Genomic DNA, 20005 nt, shown 5'->3' on the forward strand with positions numbered 1-20005 from the left:
GCCCAGTTCTGTCCTTTGTCACCAAACTTGGATGACAGCCACAGTCTCCTCAGATGGGGAAAGCTTTTTTGTGTGGACTTATTCAAGCCTGTATAGGTCCTGGCTCAGACAGAGACCAAAGCATCCAACCAGCCCTCGCTCTGCTCCCCTAAAGAGTCCCATCAGTGCTCTGTTAGTGCCAAATACTGGGGTCCATACTGACACCCAGATATGGTACATGGACAGGTCATTTTTATTAACAGGTCCTTGGTCTTAAGCAGATCATAGTTCAGTTCTTCTGTCCAGTTCTATTTTATTTATATAGTGCTGAATCACACCTCGGACGCCTCAAGCTGCTTCATATTTAAGGTGAAAACCCAAACAATCACATGACCCTTGTGAGAACATGGTAACAGTGGGGAGGAAAGAAATCCCTTTTAACAGGAAGAAACCTCCAGGGGAACCAGGCTCAGGGAGGGGCAGACATCTGCAGTGACCATTTGGGGGTTATGAGGGGAGGAAATGGAGAAAATAATGATTAATAACTAATGATTAAATGCAAAGTGGTGTTAAGGTGAGTGAATAATAGGAAGTCCTCAGCAGCCTAGACCTAACTAGGGGAGGTTTCAGGGTCACCCGATCCAACCCTGATTATATGCTTTATCAAAAAGGGTCGTTTTAAGCCTGATTTAAAAACTATGGGGGCTGTCTGTGCCCTGAATCCAAACTATGAGCTGGTTCTACAGAAGAGGGGCATGAAGCTGCAGACTCTGCCTCCTGTTCTACCTTTAAGTACTCAGGAACCACGAGTTGTGTTTGCATATTTAAATGCAAGAAAGCAAAGACATACCAAACACACTGAGAGACACCTCTTCTTATTCCTAGTTTATTCAGGAAATCCAGTGTCATCACAAAAAAATCAAACAGCTCATATTAATGAGTTTAACCAACATTAGTATTATTTAAACAGGATCACGTCTATGTCACCTGTTTTATAACAGCAATCAAATGGTTCAAACTTTATTATAAATCTGAGAAATCAAGTCAGAGTTCTTCTACCACGTTGGGTTTGTCTGAACTACTGACAGTAAGAGCATCAAAATAAAAGTAATGCACCACTAGAGTCATTACTGGAGGTTTTTATAAAGATTGAAATCCTGACTCTGCTATTAGGGCTCAGGTTTTAGGTTATGGTGTGTCTTTCTCAGTGGTTCACAGGTTGTTATCACAGTTGTTATCTCTAACACTTCCTTTCCATCAGTGAGGTGCAGGTGTCCGAGCTGTAGCTTATTTTTTTCCCCACTAAAATAAGACTGGCAGTAGCAGGCCACCATAAAACAGCCGACCCCAAAGCTGGAAGCAGTGATGTCAGTGGTTATACAAGGACCTGTTGAAAATGTTTAAACAATAACTGGTGAATGAAGCAGCCTGCATGATTTTCTTCTCATGGAAATAGAAGAAGCATCACTGCTAGTAAAGCTATGTAATCACTCCTCAAACCATTTAAAATGTAGGATTACTTTTTTTTTCTTTCAAAAGGCACCAAAGGAAGGCGTCTCCCTGCATCCGCAGCAGCACCAACACTCACTGCAACTTGACGGAAAGAGGTATAACAGCCTGTGAGTAGACTTTAGGACCTTAGTTACTATATTTATATTATATTAATCAATAATTTCATACATTACAGGTTAACATTTGGTTATTTTTGTTTAAAAAAAAACTCTAGAAAGTTATCAAAATGCACATGAACAGAAATGTACTCAAAGACGATGGATAAAATGTTTGTTGTCTGAACTACAGCCTAAATTTAATAATATAACTGCACCACACTATTTATAACAGTATAAACACCTAAATTACTGTAATTTAAGGTGGAAGGTGAATTGTATGATCACAAAGCAGTTGCATAAAATTCTGCAGAAATCAAAGTCTTGCTTGATCGTGCATCTAACACACTGATCGTGAACTGTAAATACTGCAGTGAGCTCATGCACAGACACTTGTTACACAATGCAGTATTTTGGGAATATGTCCTCGTACAAACACACCCATCCCCCAGGGGGTACACACAGGGACCAGACCAAAAAAACGACAGGGGGAAAAAGGGAGAGGAAAAAAAATTCTTGTCGTCATAACCAGATGAGTCACCGTTCTGCTGTCCTTCTCTGCACCGTCTGCTTGTCCGTCATTTATCTTGTCTTCACTGTGGCTGCTCTCTGCATGAAGACAGACAGAAGAGTGTGTATAGACAGATGGAAAGTGTGTGTGATCAGAATCAAAACAAGACAGGCAGAGATGCTGAAGGTGAACCGTTTGCGCTGTGCATCGTGTGTTGTTGACGATTCCTGCCACCAGAGGCTGCTGTTGCACTTAACACGTTTCGCACAAACGCGTGAGATTCTGTGTTCTCCAACACCTCCGCGCATAAACTCACATGGGGTCGTAGCTGCTCTGCTCTTTGGATTTGAGGAAGCGCATGGCGAAGAATCCGCCTGCCTGCAGACACAGCACGAGTATGATGCCGCCTATGAAGCTGGACATGTCGAACTTGGCCTGGGAGAACTCGGGGGAGGAGTTGGTGTTGCTGTCATCACCTTGAGGGAAAGGACACAGAATTCACTGGTTGTTTTATATATATATATTTATAAAGTGCTGACAGGGTTTTTAGCGGGTGGAGATGACTGGATTGCCTTTAGGGAATCTTTTAGTCAGCTGTTATGGGACTAGGAGATGACGTCTGAAGCAGAGTTGATTCAGTTTACCTGAAACGGTTTTACCACCTCCCGCAGCGACAGACTCTACAACTGGGGAATGAATTATGTAACAGGGTTATGAAGATGGCAGAAAAACACTTGATATCATCCCCCCCCAAAATTATGTTCATTTTTTTAATACCTGTGCACAATTCAGACACTCTGGTCCAGCTGCAGTTCATGCCGTTGTCTGCCGAATCCCCTTCATCGGTCACACACATGCCTGTATCATTGCCTGAGGGAGACAGACCCCGGCATCACTCAATAATTCAGTGATCTTCTACAAACCAGGGGAGCTAGTGTTACAGCAGCATTGGTGATTGAATTACTATCAGAGGTCACGTGTGTGTGTGTGTGTGTGTGTGTGTGTGTGTGTGTGTGTGTGTGTGTGTGTGTGTGTGTGTGTGTGTGTGTGTCACCATTTGGACAAAGCCTCCAGACACAGCCTGTCAGGTTGAGCATGGAATCGCCGACACACAGGTCACATGACTCGGCTTGAGAACAATCTGTAGGAGGGACAACACTGGCAGTTAATTAGCAGTGTCAATCAAAACCCAGCTGGCTGGCCAGTGCCCAGTTATTCTGAAGCAGCTTCATTATTATATGATATCCTGTTAGTTTGGACAGTATCTGAGAATGCAGAAGTTTATGATGATAAGAAAAAGATAATTGCTTCCTGTTAAACTCTCTTATTTGTGCTGCTTCGTGGTGTGTTAGTAATAATAGACAAAAAGCCATCTTACCAGTAAATAAGAAGTGAGACATTAATGAGGAAAGACAACAGATTAAAGCACGAAAATAGACAGCAGATGGCAAGCTTAGGAAGACACACAAGCAGGTTCAGAGCAAAATATACTGAAATGGACACGCTGTAAGAAAATAAAACATACGGATAGACCCATACCTGGCTGTAGATACACAGAATGGATCACTGCTAGAAGCAGCAGAGTGGAGGAGAGAACAGTAAATGCCACCAGCTGCATCCTGACTGCAACAGACACCTGCGAGCAACACCTGGAAACGTTGGCACTTAAAAGGGAGTTGATTTTAAAAACTAAAAAAAGGCTTTGAATTGAAGTCTCCTCAGCTTGTCCTCGAAAGGGTTTCTGGAGGTGATGATAACCAGGACACAATGGCAGATAGGAGTGAGGAGATCTGTGTAACATGAGCGCCACTAAACTTGGTTCCCTGGCAACCAACTGGCCCACCTCAAGCCACCTGAAATGCATGCCAGTTGGAACGGACTGACACCTGTTTACCTAAGCAGGCGGTGAATGTATACACACACCTTCATTCACATATATGTCCTTATGAAGCCTATAAATTAAAGAAGGACTAATGGGAATAAACTGAGCTAAATTAGTGTTCATTTTGATGTTACCTGCACTTAAACGCATGACAAGGTTCTTTGTTTTCCCTGTTGGAACTCTGGATTTAGTGATGTGGTTGCCTACTTTGTTAAATTTTCTAAAATCCATGTTGTGGGGACCTTGAATGTCTACGCTTCCGTTAAACAGATGTTGATATTTCAACATCATGAAAAGGGTGATCATCAAAGTCACTTGCAGTCAGCTTCATCGGCACCAAATGTCATGTGATGCCCATGAAGATATCAAGAATAAAATAGCTGAAAAATGCTGCTGACCTTTTAAACCTGAGGTTTATGATGCTATTGTAGCTAAAATTCATTCCTTCAATGTCTTTTGTGACTTACTGAGATTCTTTTATCTACCCAGATCCCCCAAAACATTCAAAAAATGAACAGCTTCAAAAATGAATTCATGCTAATTCATGTTATTCATACTTACAGCAATACAAGTCAAGTAGAGGAAGGTTTAATAGACCTTGATCTAGATATAACAAGAGCTAATAAGGTCTTCATATCCCTTTAAAGATTTCCAACAGGCTTCTGCTAAAAAAGTACATTGGCTTTTCATCTATTCTATACTCACATTTTTACCTCGGTGATGAAATTAAGATTTCTTTTTTAAACTTTTTTACTGTATACCTTTTAAGCATCACCACCCACCTATTGATAGAATATGTTTCTTGTACTTTATCTGTGCAAATAAATATAAAATATCCTAGATAAATGTAAAGAAAGAGACAAAGAAAACCATTGTAACGCTCTGTGACACTAGCCTAGATCGGGATGTTTGTAGTAATGTTACTCTTAATGTGTGATTAGTTGTAAAAGCTGAAGAGGTTACAGTTAAATCGCACATTCCTATTGGTAAAGCTGGATCTGGATGTAAAGGACCAGACGTGAGTATTGAGCATTACTGTTTGAAACTACAGTGAAGTCCATATGGGATTTTGGACAATGACACATTTTCTGTTTATCTACAAATCACGGCAGTATGTTTTGTTTTTTAATCCAACAATCCAGATGTAAATGAGGGGCAGACTTTGAGCTTTACTTCAAGTGGTTTAACAAAAGTATTACATGATATAAGCAGTTTCAACAGCAATTAAGCAATGTTTCCTGGTTATTCCATGACAAATCAGGCTGGTGAGAGACCTGGAGTTGATTCCAAGTGTTGAGCTCTGTAGATTTTCAGCAGAACTCTCAACATGAGGTCCAAAGAGACATAGATGTAGGTGATGGAGGTAAGGCTGAAAAACCAAATAGTCTTGTTAGAGAAATAGCAAAATCCTTATAGGACAGGACAAATCAACAACTGACATTCTCGGCTACACAAAAAGGCCTGAAAAGCAAAAAAAACCCCTCATCTGATTAAGAAAAACCCTTCACATCATCTAAAGACAGAGAATCTGTCCATGATGCCCAGGTGTTCTAGACTTCAGACTGTTTCATGTTCGTTAAACCATTTGATGTAAAGCTCAGACTCTGCATCTGAATCACATCCTGGTTGTTTGATTTTAAAGCGACTGTGATGTACAGAAAGGCAACATTACAAAAAATTGCGTCATTTCCAAAAACCTGTGGCGCATGGGGTTAGCTCAGAGTACAAAGGTGCTCAGGTTTTGCTTTTTATAAGAGGCTCCACAACGTGCAGCTGGGCAAATGCATCAGCACAAACTGCACAAGTGCTTCCGAACTTTTAAGTTGTCGCTTTGTGATGCAGATGCACTGAGTCACAGCCCCCAATCAGGCCGCAGGGGGGGGGAAACGTGCAGGATCACGACAAAACTTTGCAGCTTTATGCAATGATCGCCACCTCCTCCACTCACACCGACGGGGCTCCTTTAACTCCCACATCTCATATGCTCTGGCACCCATTGCCTGGATAGATCTTTCTTCAGAGTGGCTCGTGTGTGTTAGGAAGCAAAGAAAACACACACACAAAGGGATATTCCGCAATCTTGTTCCACACGATTTCCTCCTCCGCTGTGGGCAAGCAATCTACAACACCGGCCACAGACTAGTTTACACTCCACGGAGCACTGCTAGTATTAGAAAAGATATACATGACATAATAACATAAAGGACAGGGTGGCACGCACACACAAATAATCTATAATTATTAAGTGTTTTACATTAATGTAAAGCACAGTTAATATTTTAACAAAATAGTTTAATGCTGTGTAAAAAGAAGTGGGTAACATGAGCAGAGCAGCCGTGATTCTGCAGAAATTTGTAGAAGCTGCTTAATACCGGCGACATTTACGAAGGTGACAAGTGTTGCGCCTCAACTCAGCTCGGTGACGTAGGAGGGGTGTATCGACAGGAAGCGTGTCCTAATATGGCTCGAACAAGACGAGATTCCCCCAGTTAGCTCAGCGCCGTGCGCCACCACGCAGACAGCTGTTGAGCCCAGCCTGTAGCGTCCTACGCTTCGTGTCAAACCGGGGGAAGCCACGAATCCCCTGCTGCTGTATTACTGTAGGGGAGGTGGGGGTGTGTATTTCTGTGAAGCGATACTAAAAATCAAAAAAAGACGAGACAAATACGGTGGATAACAAGCAAAATATACGACTGATTCCTGTCTTTGCTGGATTGTAGGAAAACTCTCACCACCCACGGCCTAAACACAAATGCTCAATCCTCTTAGAAGATTTCTAAATGATTATGAGGCTGTGCGAGGCTCATAAAGACAAGTTATATCTATATATCTATTTATCTTTCTACATATATAATATGTATGTATGCTGATGTTATTTTGAAAACAGTTTTAGTGTATAATACTTCTTGAATTTTACCCAGCACTCCATATTAGTATACCCATATCTCTGTTAGTGCAACCATGCACGCACAGGCCAGTTTTTCACCACTTCACCCTCAAGAATATTTCACCTATGTGCTTTACATAAATTTAAATTGTGTTTAAAAGAGTTCAGTGTGTGCTAAAGCTGCTCCCCATCATTCGTTCATTCAGCAGGCTCTCTGTCTACCTGTACGACATCTCCCCATGAGTCATACTCTGAGATTCAGCACCGTGGACAGCGCCAGCGCTTTGCGTTGTGCGCTCACAGCTGCCAAGTTCCAGCCCTGCCCAACACAAACTCCTATCCTCACCTTCAGCAAGGGGTCTGGGTCTTATTGAGAAAACGTGTGTGTCCGTCGATGGTCGTTATTTACAAGAAATGAAAGCATTAGCGAGCCGCAGTGGGAGGGGCGACGGGGCTCTGCCGCATTTTTCTGAATGAAATTACTCCATGGACGTCCCCTCCCACTTCTCCCCGCATCCCTGGCGCCGTCCCTTGATTGGTCGAGGCTCCCAGTCACTGACGTCAGACAGACTCTTGTGGATGAGCCCGCGCGCAAGAACATTCATTCTGCCTCCAGTGAGCGATTCGGGGAGCTTGAAGAAGGAGAGATGCAAGCGACGCCAGGTGAGAGTTTGGCGCAACTTTGGTGAAGACGGGAACGCGGAGCTGCGTCTACACGGGAACCGTGTAGCTGTCGAGCCTCACCGCGAACAGCCTCACCTCGGCTCCATCACCTGTGCTGGATCTTACAGGAGAAAGAGAGAAAAAAATCAGTGTGACTCCCTCAGAGGACTGACTCGTTTAAATAAGGTGAGAGGAATTTAGTACATGCTTGTAAACGTGTCTCGGTACGTGCATGTGTTGGGGGACACGCTCTACGGTGCAGTGAACCCGCATTTGTATGATACTTAAGGGTCCCCTGCGTCAGGAGGTGGGATATACCTCCTCACTGTGGGAACGGAGAAAGAGCGCGGGGTAGGGGGGGGACTCAGTGCCCGAGGAGCGCAGAAATAATGCGCTAATAACGTTCCTGCAGGACGTCCAGTTTGTTTTCATGTGTGCGAGCAGATAACTGATAAGATCCTTACCGCGCAGATTTTCTCGTGCATGCATGTTGCACGTAGAATTTATTCGAGGTTCTGCGCCTCTGCTGTGCGGCATCACGAGGAAAACCCAGACTGTGGCTTACATAATCGAGTTTACATATAGCCACGCGCACATATGCCTTAAACTGTAATCCTATTTTAAAATGATGCCGTTCATTCATTCTTTTCAGTGGGCAGCAAATGAGAGCCCACCTTTTACAGTCACGTGTTAGCCTGGTGATTAATTAAATATTATATATCTATCCCAAATCATTCAAAATACATAGCCTATTGGTTGACTGGAAGTTTCGCTCCTTCCCACAAGACTTCCAGTCACGAGATGAATCTCGTGACGTCCCAAAATACAAACACATAGATTTGGGTAACTGTTAAAAAAAAATTGAAAAAAAGTGATAATTTTTAAAGAAATAAAACCTTATATGGGCTTTCAAAACTACCTTTTTCTACATAGCTATTGGAAAGTAGTTTTTTGTGTTGTTTTCCCAAAATGGAGCAGGTAATGATATCACAAAGAGCAGGAGAACACAACATCTGAAGGTCTTATAGTGGTAGGATGGTTTCTCAATAGCTCAGCCGTGTTGGATTACAAGATTATAGCATTTGAAGCAGCGCATTAGCACATCAAGTGCTCTTCTGCTCTGTGTGATGCTACAGCCTGCATCCTGTGGCTCAAACCACACCAGCTTCTGTTTCTGGAAATGCTGTTCGATGGACATGTGGTAGTGACTCATCTTTCTGATAGTAACGTATTTCTCAATTTTTTCTCTCTCCTTTAGGTTTTATTGGTGTGACTGCTGAACCAAACAATGATCCTGAACGCCACAGACTTGGGCTGGGATTCTGAATCCTCAGGTGCAGAGCCCATCATCCCATCAGACCAACTGGGAAGGTCATCTGCTTATGAACTCCCACCTCTCACAGCGTGGGGCGTGGCCCTCTGTGTTTCAGGGACCCTCATTGCGACTGAGAATGCCATCGTAGTCACCACCATCCTGGCCACCTCATCTCTTCGTGCCCCTGTCTTCCTGCTGCTTGCCAGCCTTGGTATGGCTGATCTTCTGGCTGGTGTGGCGCTGATTCTGCACTTCCTCTTCATGTTCTGTGTGGAGCCCAGTGATTGGTCAGAACTGCTGACCTCAGGACTACTGGTGACATCACTGACTGCCTCCCTCTGTAGCCTAATGGGTGTTGCCCTGGACAGGTATCTGTCTCTGAGCCACGCCCTCACCTACGGCTCAGGCCAGTCACGGCGGAGAGCCGCCATCCTCCTGCTGCTGGTCTGGTTGGGTGCATGCATGATTGGGGCGGGGCCAGCAATGGGATGGCACTGTCTTGAAGACCCAAATTCCTGTTCTGTAGCACGACCTCTGACCCGGACATATCTATCGCTGCTGTGTGGGGGCTTCCTAGTGGTTGTAATGGTAACCCTGCAATTGTACGCCGGGATCTGCCGTGTCGCTAGGCGGCATGCCCATGCCATCGCTACCCAAAGGCATTTCCTCCCTTCCAATCAGTCATATGCAAGCAAGCACGGCAGCGGGAGAGGTTTCTCTAGGTTGCTCCTGGTCCTCAGTGTGTTTGTGGGCTGCTGGATGCCCTTCTCCCTCTGGGGGCTGCTGGGAGATGCGTCCAGCCCTCCTCTGTACACCTATGCCACCTTGGTGCCAGCTGCAGGCAGCTCCCTACTAAACCCCATTCTCTACAGTCTGAGACACAAAGACATTCGCAAGGTGCTGCTCCACGCCTGCTGCCCACACAGATACTCGCACAGCACACACATACACTACCCTGTTGATGTGTAAACTGCCAAACCTCAGCAGACTCAACCCAACATAAGATCTATGCCAGACATATCACCGTTTGTGTGCCAAAATACACTCATTGCTGCACTGACTGTCACTTGGATCCAGAACGAGGAGTCTCTGACACATGCATACTCCCACACACGCAGGCAGCACTTTTCAGAGATAAAAGTGTTTCTACAAATCAGAATGTACTGAGCTGTCCTGGCTGGTGGCCATCTTGGGACAAAAGATACTGTTTGTGCTGTGTACCTCATTCTCAGTCAACTGTAGCTTCACTGGATTCCCAGAAGAAAACAATCACAGAAATACTATAATGTGTATCATACATATATAAATATATATAAAAAACAGACTTGATGAGTATCGGCACTTTACAACAGGATTGGAGAGATTATAAATAGAAGCCTTTCACAGTGTAATGACATGTGATCCAAAGCCTGAGTTCATTTACTTGAATGTCTGCAAAGCAACATGTTCTATAATGTTGAGAGTATATTTTGCACATGTTGTTAAAGGCACTTTGAAACATACTGACAGTATGTTCGAGTTGCACAACCATTTTTTAAAAAAATGAATATTTTATACTGGTGAATAATAAATGATTTTTTTTCTACCAAGTGACGTCATCCTTCTTCACTGCTAGCAGGGCTTTTAGTGCTTGTCTCTTTCCATCTCTCACTCTTTAACTCGGACCGCTGTTCCTGTATCTTAAATTATTTCGTGTTCGAAGCAATGGGCGATGTTATTACCGTCCTGGAGCACCCACTGCATCCTTGAAGCAGCCGTGGCATGAGAATGCGGCGATTATGCAAGAGGTTTCTCTCTCCTCCTACCAGTTTTCTGAAAATTTCTGCAGTCAGTTCGTTTTCACACTCTCTACGCACGCGGCACCGAGGGCTATGAAAGGTGTCCAGCAAAGACATAAAGAGGATGAGTCACTGGAAGCCTGAGCAGAGCTTTTTTTTCCCTCCTTCAAGGTTTAACCTCTCACTTAAGACATCATAGCACACACACCAAACACTGAACAGTCAGTGAAATTCACTCTCTTTATTGAACGAACTAATCATTTGGAAATTTAAGGCAGGAGAAGCAGATCTTTGGCTAAGCATGCCGTGTCATGGTGCGTTAACACAGACAGACTTAAAAGAAAAGGCACTTTAAAAAAAAAAAAGTGGTCCACATTAAACAGTCAGTTCATTGGACTCATCATCATAGTTTTGGAGAAAGCTGACAGGAACCTGTATTGCTAACCAAATTAAGGCACAGACACTGAAATTCAGTATAAAAAAGGCACTGTGATTAAAGCAACAGATTCTAGTTGATCCCCAGAAAATCTCAGAATACAATTGCAGGAAGAAAAACATAAGAAAAGTAAAATACATTAGCTAAAAAAATAACATTAAAAATAAAAATCAAGTTATTAATGTTAATTTCTGCATATGTTAAGTATGGCAAACTTATCCAACACTCCTGGTGTCTGACATCAGCCAATACCTCTCTCCTTATCTCACTGAATAATTAATTACCGAGTTTGTTTATGAGCTACAACCACAAGACAAAGGTTCTCATGAAACCACTTAAAAAAAACAAAGAAAAAGTGAGAAGACAAAATACAAAATGTAATAAAAACTGTGCTTTGGGATTTAAAGTGATTGAATTAATAATCCATAGATATAAACTTTACATCCGTATCACATAATCTATGAAGAAGCTTGTCTTTCCATCGATACATATAACTACTGTGAACTGAAGCTGTTGCATGTGTGTGTGTGCTTGTGTTCGATTTTACTCTATTATCTGTTGCCATAATGCACCACAGCCACTAAAAACCAGGCTTTAAGCCCTCAGCAAAAGATACCTGACTGTAACAGACACGCAGAGAGAGGCGGAGGTGATGCATTTAGGCACGCGCTCAGGAGAGACGTGCCTCACATCACATAGCGCTCTTGCATCAATAACAGCCGTGTGTCATCCAATGAGAATTAATGGCAAACTAGGACAAAACCAGACACGCTCGCTCCATTTATAACTCTGACATAAATTATTTTGAATATATACGTGACCGGATCGAGGAATGTGATTTGAAATTGGTCACAAGCAAATACAACATGCACACGTCCTCTCAAAGTGACCAGCTTTCACACAAAAAATACACAGACCTCTGTGCTGTTTGTACTTAAAGGCTGGAATCTGAATGGGAATGCACAGGTGTTTTCTAAGACTGAGGAAGAAAACAAACAAACAACCACACACACACACACACAGACAGACACAAACACGCACACGGTAGTGAGAGGAAAAAGGATGGCGATCAATCGGACCAGTCATCGTCCTCTCCGAACTCGGAGGAGTCGTCCTCGCTGTCGCTGCACTCCACGGCGATACGGCGCGACAGGATGGCGGCCACATCGTTGCCGAAGTGATCCCTCTTCTCCTGCTCCCGCTGTTCCTCCACCTTCCGCAGGTTGAAACCTGAAAGCGTGTTAAATGGTTTAAAGGCATGTTCAACATCTGAGTAATCTTTATCCAGCTTAACTCTGTCATTATTTAGGTCATTCATAGAAAAACGCTGTCATCACTGACTATCAGGGTAATCAGGGAGCTGGCAGATAGTAGTCACAAATCATGTATGGCACTTGAAGGAAAGAGTCCACATACTCAATACTTAAAATGCAGTTTTTAAGTATTTAATATCATTCGAGACCACCACACACTGCCTTTTTAAAAGCTGAACGTGTTACCTAAGGTCCTTGACTTAATTAATTACAGCTCAGTGGCATAATTCATTTCCTCCTCTGCCCTCTTCCCTGCTGTGCTGATACAGAGACATACTGTTTCCAGATAATGGTTTGAGGCGAGTGGGAGTTGACTGCAGCGTTAAAGTCTACAACAAATCAACTAGTTTAAGACAAACAGCTCATAAAGCTCAACAATAACACATGATTAGCATATCATTTTGTATGTATCACAGGATGATGAGAACCGTATGGTTGTGAAGAGGGAGTATCAGTTTGACTGCAAAGCTGGAGGAGTCAAGGACATCACACTTATTTATGTAAGCCGCAACATGTTGTGGAGAAAATACTCACTGCCGAGTGGAGAAAACAAAAAACAAACCCAAAAAAAACAAACAAACCTTTCAGGGTTTTGAAGGACTTTTCTTGTCAGCAGCCTTGATTCAAATTAATGGTTAAAACGCTCAAAATAGCCACTTTATTCACCTGCTGTTAATGCAAATGTCTCATTAGCCAATCACATGACCGTAACCAAAAAACATTTACGTGGCACAGCTGTTGATGCCAGAGTACTTCAGAAACTGCTGATCTACTGGGATTTCCCCAAACAACCATCTCTCGGGCTTAAAACACTGAAGAAATGTTTCCTGGTCTGAGTTTTGATTTCCGACTTTGGGCCCGTAATTACCAGCCGATCGTTAGTTACAGTCTAGCCAAGTACTGTTGCTGACCATGTGCATGTTCATGACCAGAGTGTAACACATCATGTCACAAAGCTCAAATCATCTCAAACTGGCTTCTTGAACATGAGTTCACGGTTTGTAGGTCCACGTTTTTTTTTATGCATGCCACTTTGTTTATACTCCTGCTCAAACGTATCACACTGTTTCACTCACTGACAGCTGGGAGTAAAAATGTGTCAAAAAACAGCGGCAGGCAGCAGGGACCAAATTAAGTAGTAAACATTGCAGGATTCAATTTTTTTTCTCCAATCTGCTTTGTAAATGTTTCGCAAGTAAGGGAATGCACAGACAAAGTAAATGGTGACATGTCAGTGTGCACAAACGCAGAGCATATATCTTCTTTACTCTTTGGTAGTTCAAGTATTGTGTTAGTGCTTAAATCTTTATCTGCGAAACTAGCACTGATAATCACGTTTTAGAACAATAGTGGTGTTAAAAGAAAAGGGTGTGCATATCTCACTGCTAGATGTCAGTGGATTGCAGTCAACTGATATCTATTTTCTCACATTTCCCAATTCAAGTGCATGAATTAAGCTACGGTGGCTGTTGTAGGACAAAAACAACAACTCTGGAGTGTTTTGTTCAGAGGGAAAGTGTGCTTTTTAAGACTCTTTAACCATGTCAGCTGTTTGAAGATGAGAGGGCTGCATGTCTAATCTCCTGCCAAGAAGTAATTTTGAAAATACCAGGAATAAATAAGCATGTTTTTGCACTTTTTCCTGATTTACAGCCCTGACTTCAATTTAGGAGATGAGACCTGATGTGAGGAGGAACAGATGATGCTTTATTTAGATGCCACTGCTGTTGTCTCTTCATGTTTTCATTACTTTGGTGAAGGGGCCCCGTTCTCCCGTGATATAAGATAAGTCTGATCTTTTATATCTTGATTCTGACACAAATTAAAGTTTGCGACACAAGAACGCCTACAAGTTAATTTTTCACGGTTCGTTATATATGTATGTTTGTTATGTGTTGCATGTTTTATTTGTTTCCCCATGTTTGAGACTTTGGTCCGGCCCATGAGGCCCGAGGTGTTCCTGCGGTGCTTTACCTTGTCGGATGGCCTGCAGCAGGTCGCTGCGAGCGTCACTGACGGGCTCTGGCTGAGGTTTGGGAGCAGAACAGGCTGTTACCCCGCCAGAAGGTGGCAGACGAGGAGCAGAACTTTCGAAAGGTGGTGGAGGAGGACCGGGGGGAGGCGGTGGAGGAGGTGGTGGCGGTGGACCCCCGCCTGCAGGCATAGGTGGTGGAGGAGGGATGGCGGACATAGATGGGGGAGGAGGGGGAGCAGGTGGAGCGGAAGAGGAGAAGAACGGAGGGGGAGAAGGTGGGGTGTCAAAGCCAGAGGGAGGTGGGGGAATCCCAAAACCAGAAGGTGGAGGAGGGGGAGGAGGTGCAGGGGGAGGAGAGAGACTTGGGCGGGAGTTGTTCGGGGAAGAAGCATTGGGGGGAGCTGGGGGAGGGTGGCTTGGACTCAACATGCTGACACGCTTCTGGGTGGGTGCTCCATCGTTACCATACCTGTAAGTGATGGAGAGGAAGTTGGAGGTATAAAGGATAATATAAACGGCATAATGGAGCCTTCACTTCCCTCCATTAACCTGCAATTTGTGTGCAGCTGCTTCCAGAGCAGCTCCTATTCATTAAAGAATCACAAAGTCAAAGACTATAATCCGTTTAGCTTCAGCTCAGAAGGCGCGTATAGGATTTCAGTGTAGCTGTACGTGTGGCTGTACTTTCACTACATGTTTGCACGGGTGGTGGTGCAATGTGTGGAGCATGTGTGGGCCGGTATGTATGATGTTACAGTACTTACGCCATGTCCGGAGGCGGAGGAGGCAATTCATCGGGACCGGGGGGAGGAGGAGGCGAGCCAGGATCATAAGCATAGGAGTTTGTGCTAAGCTCAAGGCTTTCAGAGTTGAAGCCCTCCCCAGATCCAATACTGCCATTCAGGCCCTCAGAAGAATTCCTTATAAGAAATGAGACATCGCTGTGAGCCCAAAAATAAACCAGACCACAAATAACAAATAATAAGAAACACGGACGCGATTAGCATTTGGTGCTCAGACCGCATCCGTTTATGCGCATTTATAACAATTTCATAGACGTGCCAAACGCATTTTAAAGCAGCAGAAACAGATCGTTACACAAAGTGTTGAGAGAGAATAGCTTGTTCTTCACCTATACAGCTTGTCAGGAAATCGGACTTTTTCTCCTTATCAGGCCTGCTGTGAGGCCGATGAAACACTGCAGGAGCTGAATCAGCAAAACTTCCCATTTTGGTAAAAAGAATATAATCCAAAACGAGGAATTTAGGACTCTTTGATGTTATTATAATGGGTACTATTAACTAATTTGTGCACATATATCTGTTGTATTCATTCTTTTAATTATAATATATATTAAAATTAAAAAACAAACATATATACATATGCACACACACACATATATATAAAAGTATGCAACAATATTAGTACCATCAAGAACAGGGCCCAGTGTGACTCACACATTTGTTTACTGCAATTTTCCAATGACAGCCAGCTCTACACCCAACCCCCCGAGAACATTTTCTGACAGGACATACCATCCAAACCACTGTGTACAGATCCAGTGATAAAAGGGGAAAGAATGAGCAAAATAATGTCTCATCTGTTTTTTTACTTTGTAAAGAGAAACAATAGATTTTTATTGTATTAATTAAATGATTTATAAGATGCTTGAAATCCACATTAAAGCCTACTGGGTATGTCAGGGCTCAGAGCCACTGCAGCCTTGTGGATGACGCTGGATGAAAATGATTGATGTTTTGTGATGGACTATTGTGAAGATATTATTTTACTATAATTAGACTTTGATGGTTTTTGTTATTTTGATTCCTGGTCAGTGTTAATGACTGATAAACAAAAAGGAGGCATCTCAGAAAACTTACATCAAGTCAGACTTTGGTACAACAAACTCCTCTCCCATCTTACGCCGTTCCCATTCATCCTTTCTGGTCTTGATCTTTCGAGGATTGAGGGTCCGTTGGTTCAGATGGTCTTTCTTTTCCTTCTGCTCATTAAGGAGACGGTTTAAAAAGTGCAAGATTAGCACTGGATTCGAACATTTTCATGTGATGTGACTAATTGTAGATTGCTTTTACTTGTGTAATGACTCATGTCTTTGTGCGTATGAGGGTGTTTATGAGTCTCACTCTGTGCTTGCGTTTCTCCTTCATGATGTCCTTGGTGTCCTGCAGCATCTTCTCCTTCCACAGGTCAAAGAAGTAGGAGGAATCGGTGTAAAACTTTAGGGCCTCCTTCCCGTCGTCTCTGTAGACAACAATTTACAGACATTAATAATTATTTCTAGGTATCAGTTGCACAATGTGCCATCTTACAAGTATGGAAAAAAAAAAAAACAGTGTTAGTTAAAAGATGGTTATCTGGCATGTGTGTTAGTCTTAAGACGCCAGTAAACTTCCCTTTTTAAAAGAAAACTTCACTAAAAATACATTAATGTCTTTAGTCACATCCACATCACACCGCACGGATAAATCATTGTCCGTAAAGAATGATCCGAGTCAAATTATCACCACATTTACATTCAAACCAGGAACAGCTCTACACATTACATTTAACATTGCCGGGGTAATTACGCAGAGATCACCCTCTCACTCTTATCTGCCTTCTGATTATTCACACTTCAGATGACATATCGTGCCTTGTAAATGATCTACACTCACAGATATCTTAGCTTGTGACTAAAGACTCTTTACATGCATCCATCCGTCCCTTTTTCCCCCCCACTTATCTAGGCTGGAGCCTATCCCAACTACTACACAGCAAAAGGCAGTGTACACCCTGGACAGGTTGCCAATCAGGGCTCCCGCAGAGAGACAACGATTCACAGTCACATTCACACCCACAGTTGATTCGTTATCAACAATTAACATGAAATGCATGTCTTTTGACTGTGGGAGGAAGCCGGAGCAGCTGGAGAGAACCCAGGCAATGGTGCTAACCACGACACCGCCATACTGCCCTCTGGGGTTATTTCCCACAGAATATCTTTCCAAAATCAATTGATTGGTGGGTTATTTAACAGCAAAAGCAACAAGTGTGGCTTGTCAAACTGCTGCCAGAATTAAAACCCCAAAACTTCCTGGACTTAAAGAGGTTACACACTAAAAACAAAACAACAGGGAAACCTATGGCGTCGACACCATAATTCTCTAGGATTTTGTAACAACGTACTATGCGTTTTCTAGTGTAAAACTGCCATTCGTGTTAGACTGAGCCTCCTTAAATCAAACCTAATACTGCCCAGACACCTCCGAGACCCTCTCCTTGATAAGAAGCACATGTAACAGGGGTAAGCTTAAATAATGCACATTACAAGAATCTCCCATGCATGTGTGTTTCCATATGGGCACATGTGCTTGCACGTGTTCTTGTTATTCACTGCTGGAGCTGCTGCAGTGGGTAAATATGAGCTTGGCCTGTGCAGCATCTTACCGGTATACGCTGAGCTGGTTGAGCGGTGGAGGAGGATCGCAGGTCGTGTAAGTGTCTTGTACAGGCATTGGCAGAGATGGCCTGGTGAAGAGCTGCTGGTCCTGGGTCAGACTGCTTTTGAAAGCCTTCTTTGCAGTGATTCCATGCAAAGAAACTGAGAGAAACAGACCGGCAATGTTTTAAACATGTATTGTGTTCATTAGATTCTCTGCAAAGGAGGTTTCAAACCAATACTCTACACTGATACCAGTATAAGTAGTAACGTTAACAGTAAAATGTGCAAGTACATACCCTCCTCTTCTTTGGGGTCCAGCTGGGTGACTTTAACCTGCAGGCGATCCACTCTTTCTCCAAGCGAGCTCACCCTGCCGGCAAATTCTCCAGCCTGAACAAACAGCTCCCCAAACACGTCCTCTGCATATTTGCCTGCACGCGTGCACACACACAAGTTTCTCACTTGCACCAATTAAAGGATTTATCTCACGCATGCATAGCCAATGAAAATTCACATCTACATAAAAATGCATTAACCTTTTTTTTAAAAACAATAAAGATCCATGTAATACATATTCATAACTGCTCATTAACCATTCATACACACACTGACACCCGAGCATAACAGAAGCTTACTGAGGCTGCCGAGCTGGCGGATGATGTTGGCCAGGCTTATGTTGGTGACACATTCCAGCTCACTGCGGATGCTAGAAGGAATGGGATGGCGACAAATATGCCGCGGCTCTATATTCCTCGTCACCAGAGGCATGGTGGGGTGTGCTGGGGGTAGGGCAGCCCAACCCTGTTGGAAAAGGAGAGGTAGGTCAGGGGAGTGAAAAACATATAAATGTAATCAAATTAATATTCAATTTTACTATACTTTTGCACCCAATGAGCACCTATTTTCATTATGACACGACTGTGAACTGGTCCTAAATAAGTCACATGAGACAGACGCCTACAAAAATACACTGACCCAGACAGAGCTAAAGCAGAAGCAAAACTATGCCTTCGCTCCACCCATCGAACATGCACCACCCACCCGGTTTAGAGTGGACAAATCTAAAATGTCCAAAATAGCAAAGAGCAGAACTAGGTGGATTTGTGATTTCCGCACTGCTTAGAGCAGTGGAAACACATCACGTTATTTTAAACAGATTAGTCAGGGCAGCCGTGTGAGCTCACGCAGTGCAGTAACTCCACAGTGTCCAGACTGAATAAGATAAGCAAACGACAGTTCCTATTAAGGGGTCAGAGATTTGCAGTGACTGCAGACTCTCCCTGCTTTCAACACAGTGCGGCCTTGATTTTGGTTTACTCTCTAAGTACAACCTGTTTTGACTGCTGTTGCCCATTGCAGCTGCCTAATTACAAGTTTTTTCCTGTTGGTGGTGAATCATGGCATAAATGTTACTGTGTGTAGAAAAGGAAAGAAAAAGAAAGCGGGAAAAATGGAGGGTCGCTACCCTCTTCCCTCGGGATGTGTATATTATTACCAAGCTACCTGGAGGATTTAGTGATTAATCATGAATGAAGGAATGCGTCCATTTCAGGCTTAGAGGCTTGTTCGTCACTGACAGGTCGCCCACTCTGCCTTTGACAAAGTGCTATTAGCTAGCTTTACTGCACTTTTCCCCCCAACTTTACACCGAGCTCCTAACTTTCTCTGACGTGAGTAAATACGTGGTAAAAAAAAAAAAAAGACGGGTTACACTTTTTTTGCGCCACTAACTTAACTTAAATGGAATAAATGTAACTTGGGATCTCGGCCTTCTCAGAGCAGGAAGTAACTTCTAGGCGTCTCTTATATCGAAGGAAAAGCCAAACAAACGTACATTTACGCCACTCGCTTAAACAAAACAACACACAACAAAGACATTTCACTTACCGTCAAACCTGGTAACCTTAGGCGTCTCTTTATACAGCCCTACAATTGTTATTGTCTCAAGATTTTTCTTAAGAAATGTTGTTCGGTACTGTATGCGGGACCGAGCTAAACAGATTGCCCAAGTCCCGGGGTTGCGAACTTCTGATTGGTCGAGCGGCGGAGTTCTTTGAAGCTGATTGGCTGCTGGGCCTGTCACCTGCTATAACCGAGAACAGGATGTGGAAATTACAACGTAAAAAGCGCAACTCCACCCAAACTAGTGGCAAACATCTGTCCGCAATTTACGTAAGAGAGGGTGGAGGCAGCGGCACATTCCAACGTGCGCTCAAG

The 20005-nt window shown here is 43.3% G+C and overlaps 3 protein-coding genes across 4 annotated transcripts; 1 reads left to right on the forward strand and 2 right to left on the reverse strand.

Annotated features, from left to right (window-relative positions):
• Window positions 1-859: 859 nt before the first annotated feature.
• On the reverse strand, window positions 860-4270 carry cd164l2 (CD164 sialomucin-like 2). 2 transcript variants are annotated; one of them, XM_005932947.3, is made up of 6 exons: window positions 3637-4260; window positions 3152-3238; window positions 2875-2967; window positions 2742-2783; window positions 2414-2573; window positions 860-2195 (listed from the first exon to the last, which is right to left on the reverse strand). In XM_005932947.3, the coding sequence occupies exons 1-6, from the start codon at window positions 3959-3961 to the stop codon at window positions 2180-2182; spliced, it is 723 nt and encodes a 240-aa protein (XP_005933009.2). In that variant the 5' UTR covers window positions 3962-4260; the 3' UTR covers window positions 860-2179. The 2 variants fall into 2 exon arrangements, with proteins under 2 accessions (XP_005933009.2, XP_005933010.2); XM_005932948.3 differs by lacking the exon at window positions 2742-2783 and having other exon boundaries at window positions 3637-4270.
• A 3138-nt stretch (window positions 4271-7408) lies between these two features.
• On the forward strand, window positions 7409-11026 carry gpr186 (G protein-coupled receptor 186). The gene is made up of 2 exons (XM_005932949.3): window positions 7409-7715; window positions 8788-11026. The coding sequence occupies exon 2, from the start codon at window positions 8818-8820 to the stop codon at window positions 9811-9813; it is 996 nt and encodes a 331-aa protein (XP_005933011.1). The 5' UTR covers window positions 7409-7715; window positions 8788-8817; the 3' UTR covers window positions 9814-11026.
• On the reverse strand, window positions 10849-19810 carry wasf2 (WASP family member 2). Its single transcript, XM_005932950.3, has 9 exons — window positions 19676-19810; window positions 18424-18589; window positions 18085-18219; window positions 17794-17947; window positions 16491-16608; window positions 16227-16348; window positions 15111-15266; window positions 14346-14815; window positions 10849-12288 (listed from the first exon to the last, which is right to left on the reverse strand). Exons 2-9 carry the CDS (start codon window positions 18554-18556, stop codon window positions 12128-12130), a joined length of 1449 nt encoding a protein of 482 aa, XP_005933012.1. The 5' UTR covers window positions 18557-18589; window positions 19676-19810; the 3' UTR covers window positions 10849-12127.
• Window positions 19811-20005: the final 195 nt, after the last annotated feature.

This window comes from Haplochromis burtoni, unplaced genomic scaffold (assembly GCF_018398535.1).
Source record: "Haplochromis burtoni strain Fernald_Lab_line unplaced genomic scaffold, NCSU_Asbu1 Contig_163, whole genome shotgun sequence".
Classification (NCBI taxonomy): Eukaryota; Metazoa; Chordata; class Actinopteri; order Cichliformes; family Cichlidae; genus Haplochromis; species Haplochromis burtoni.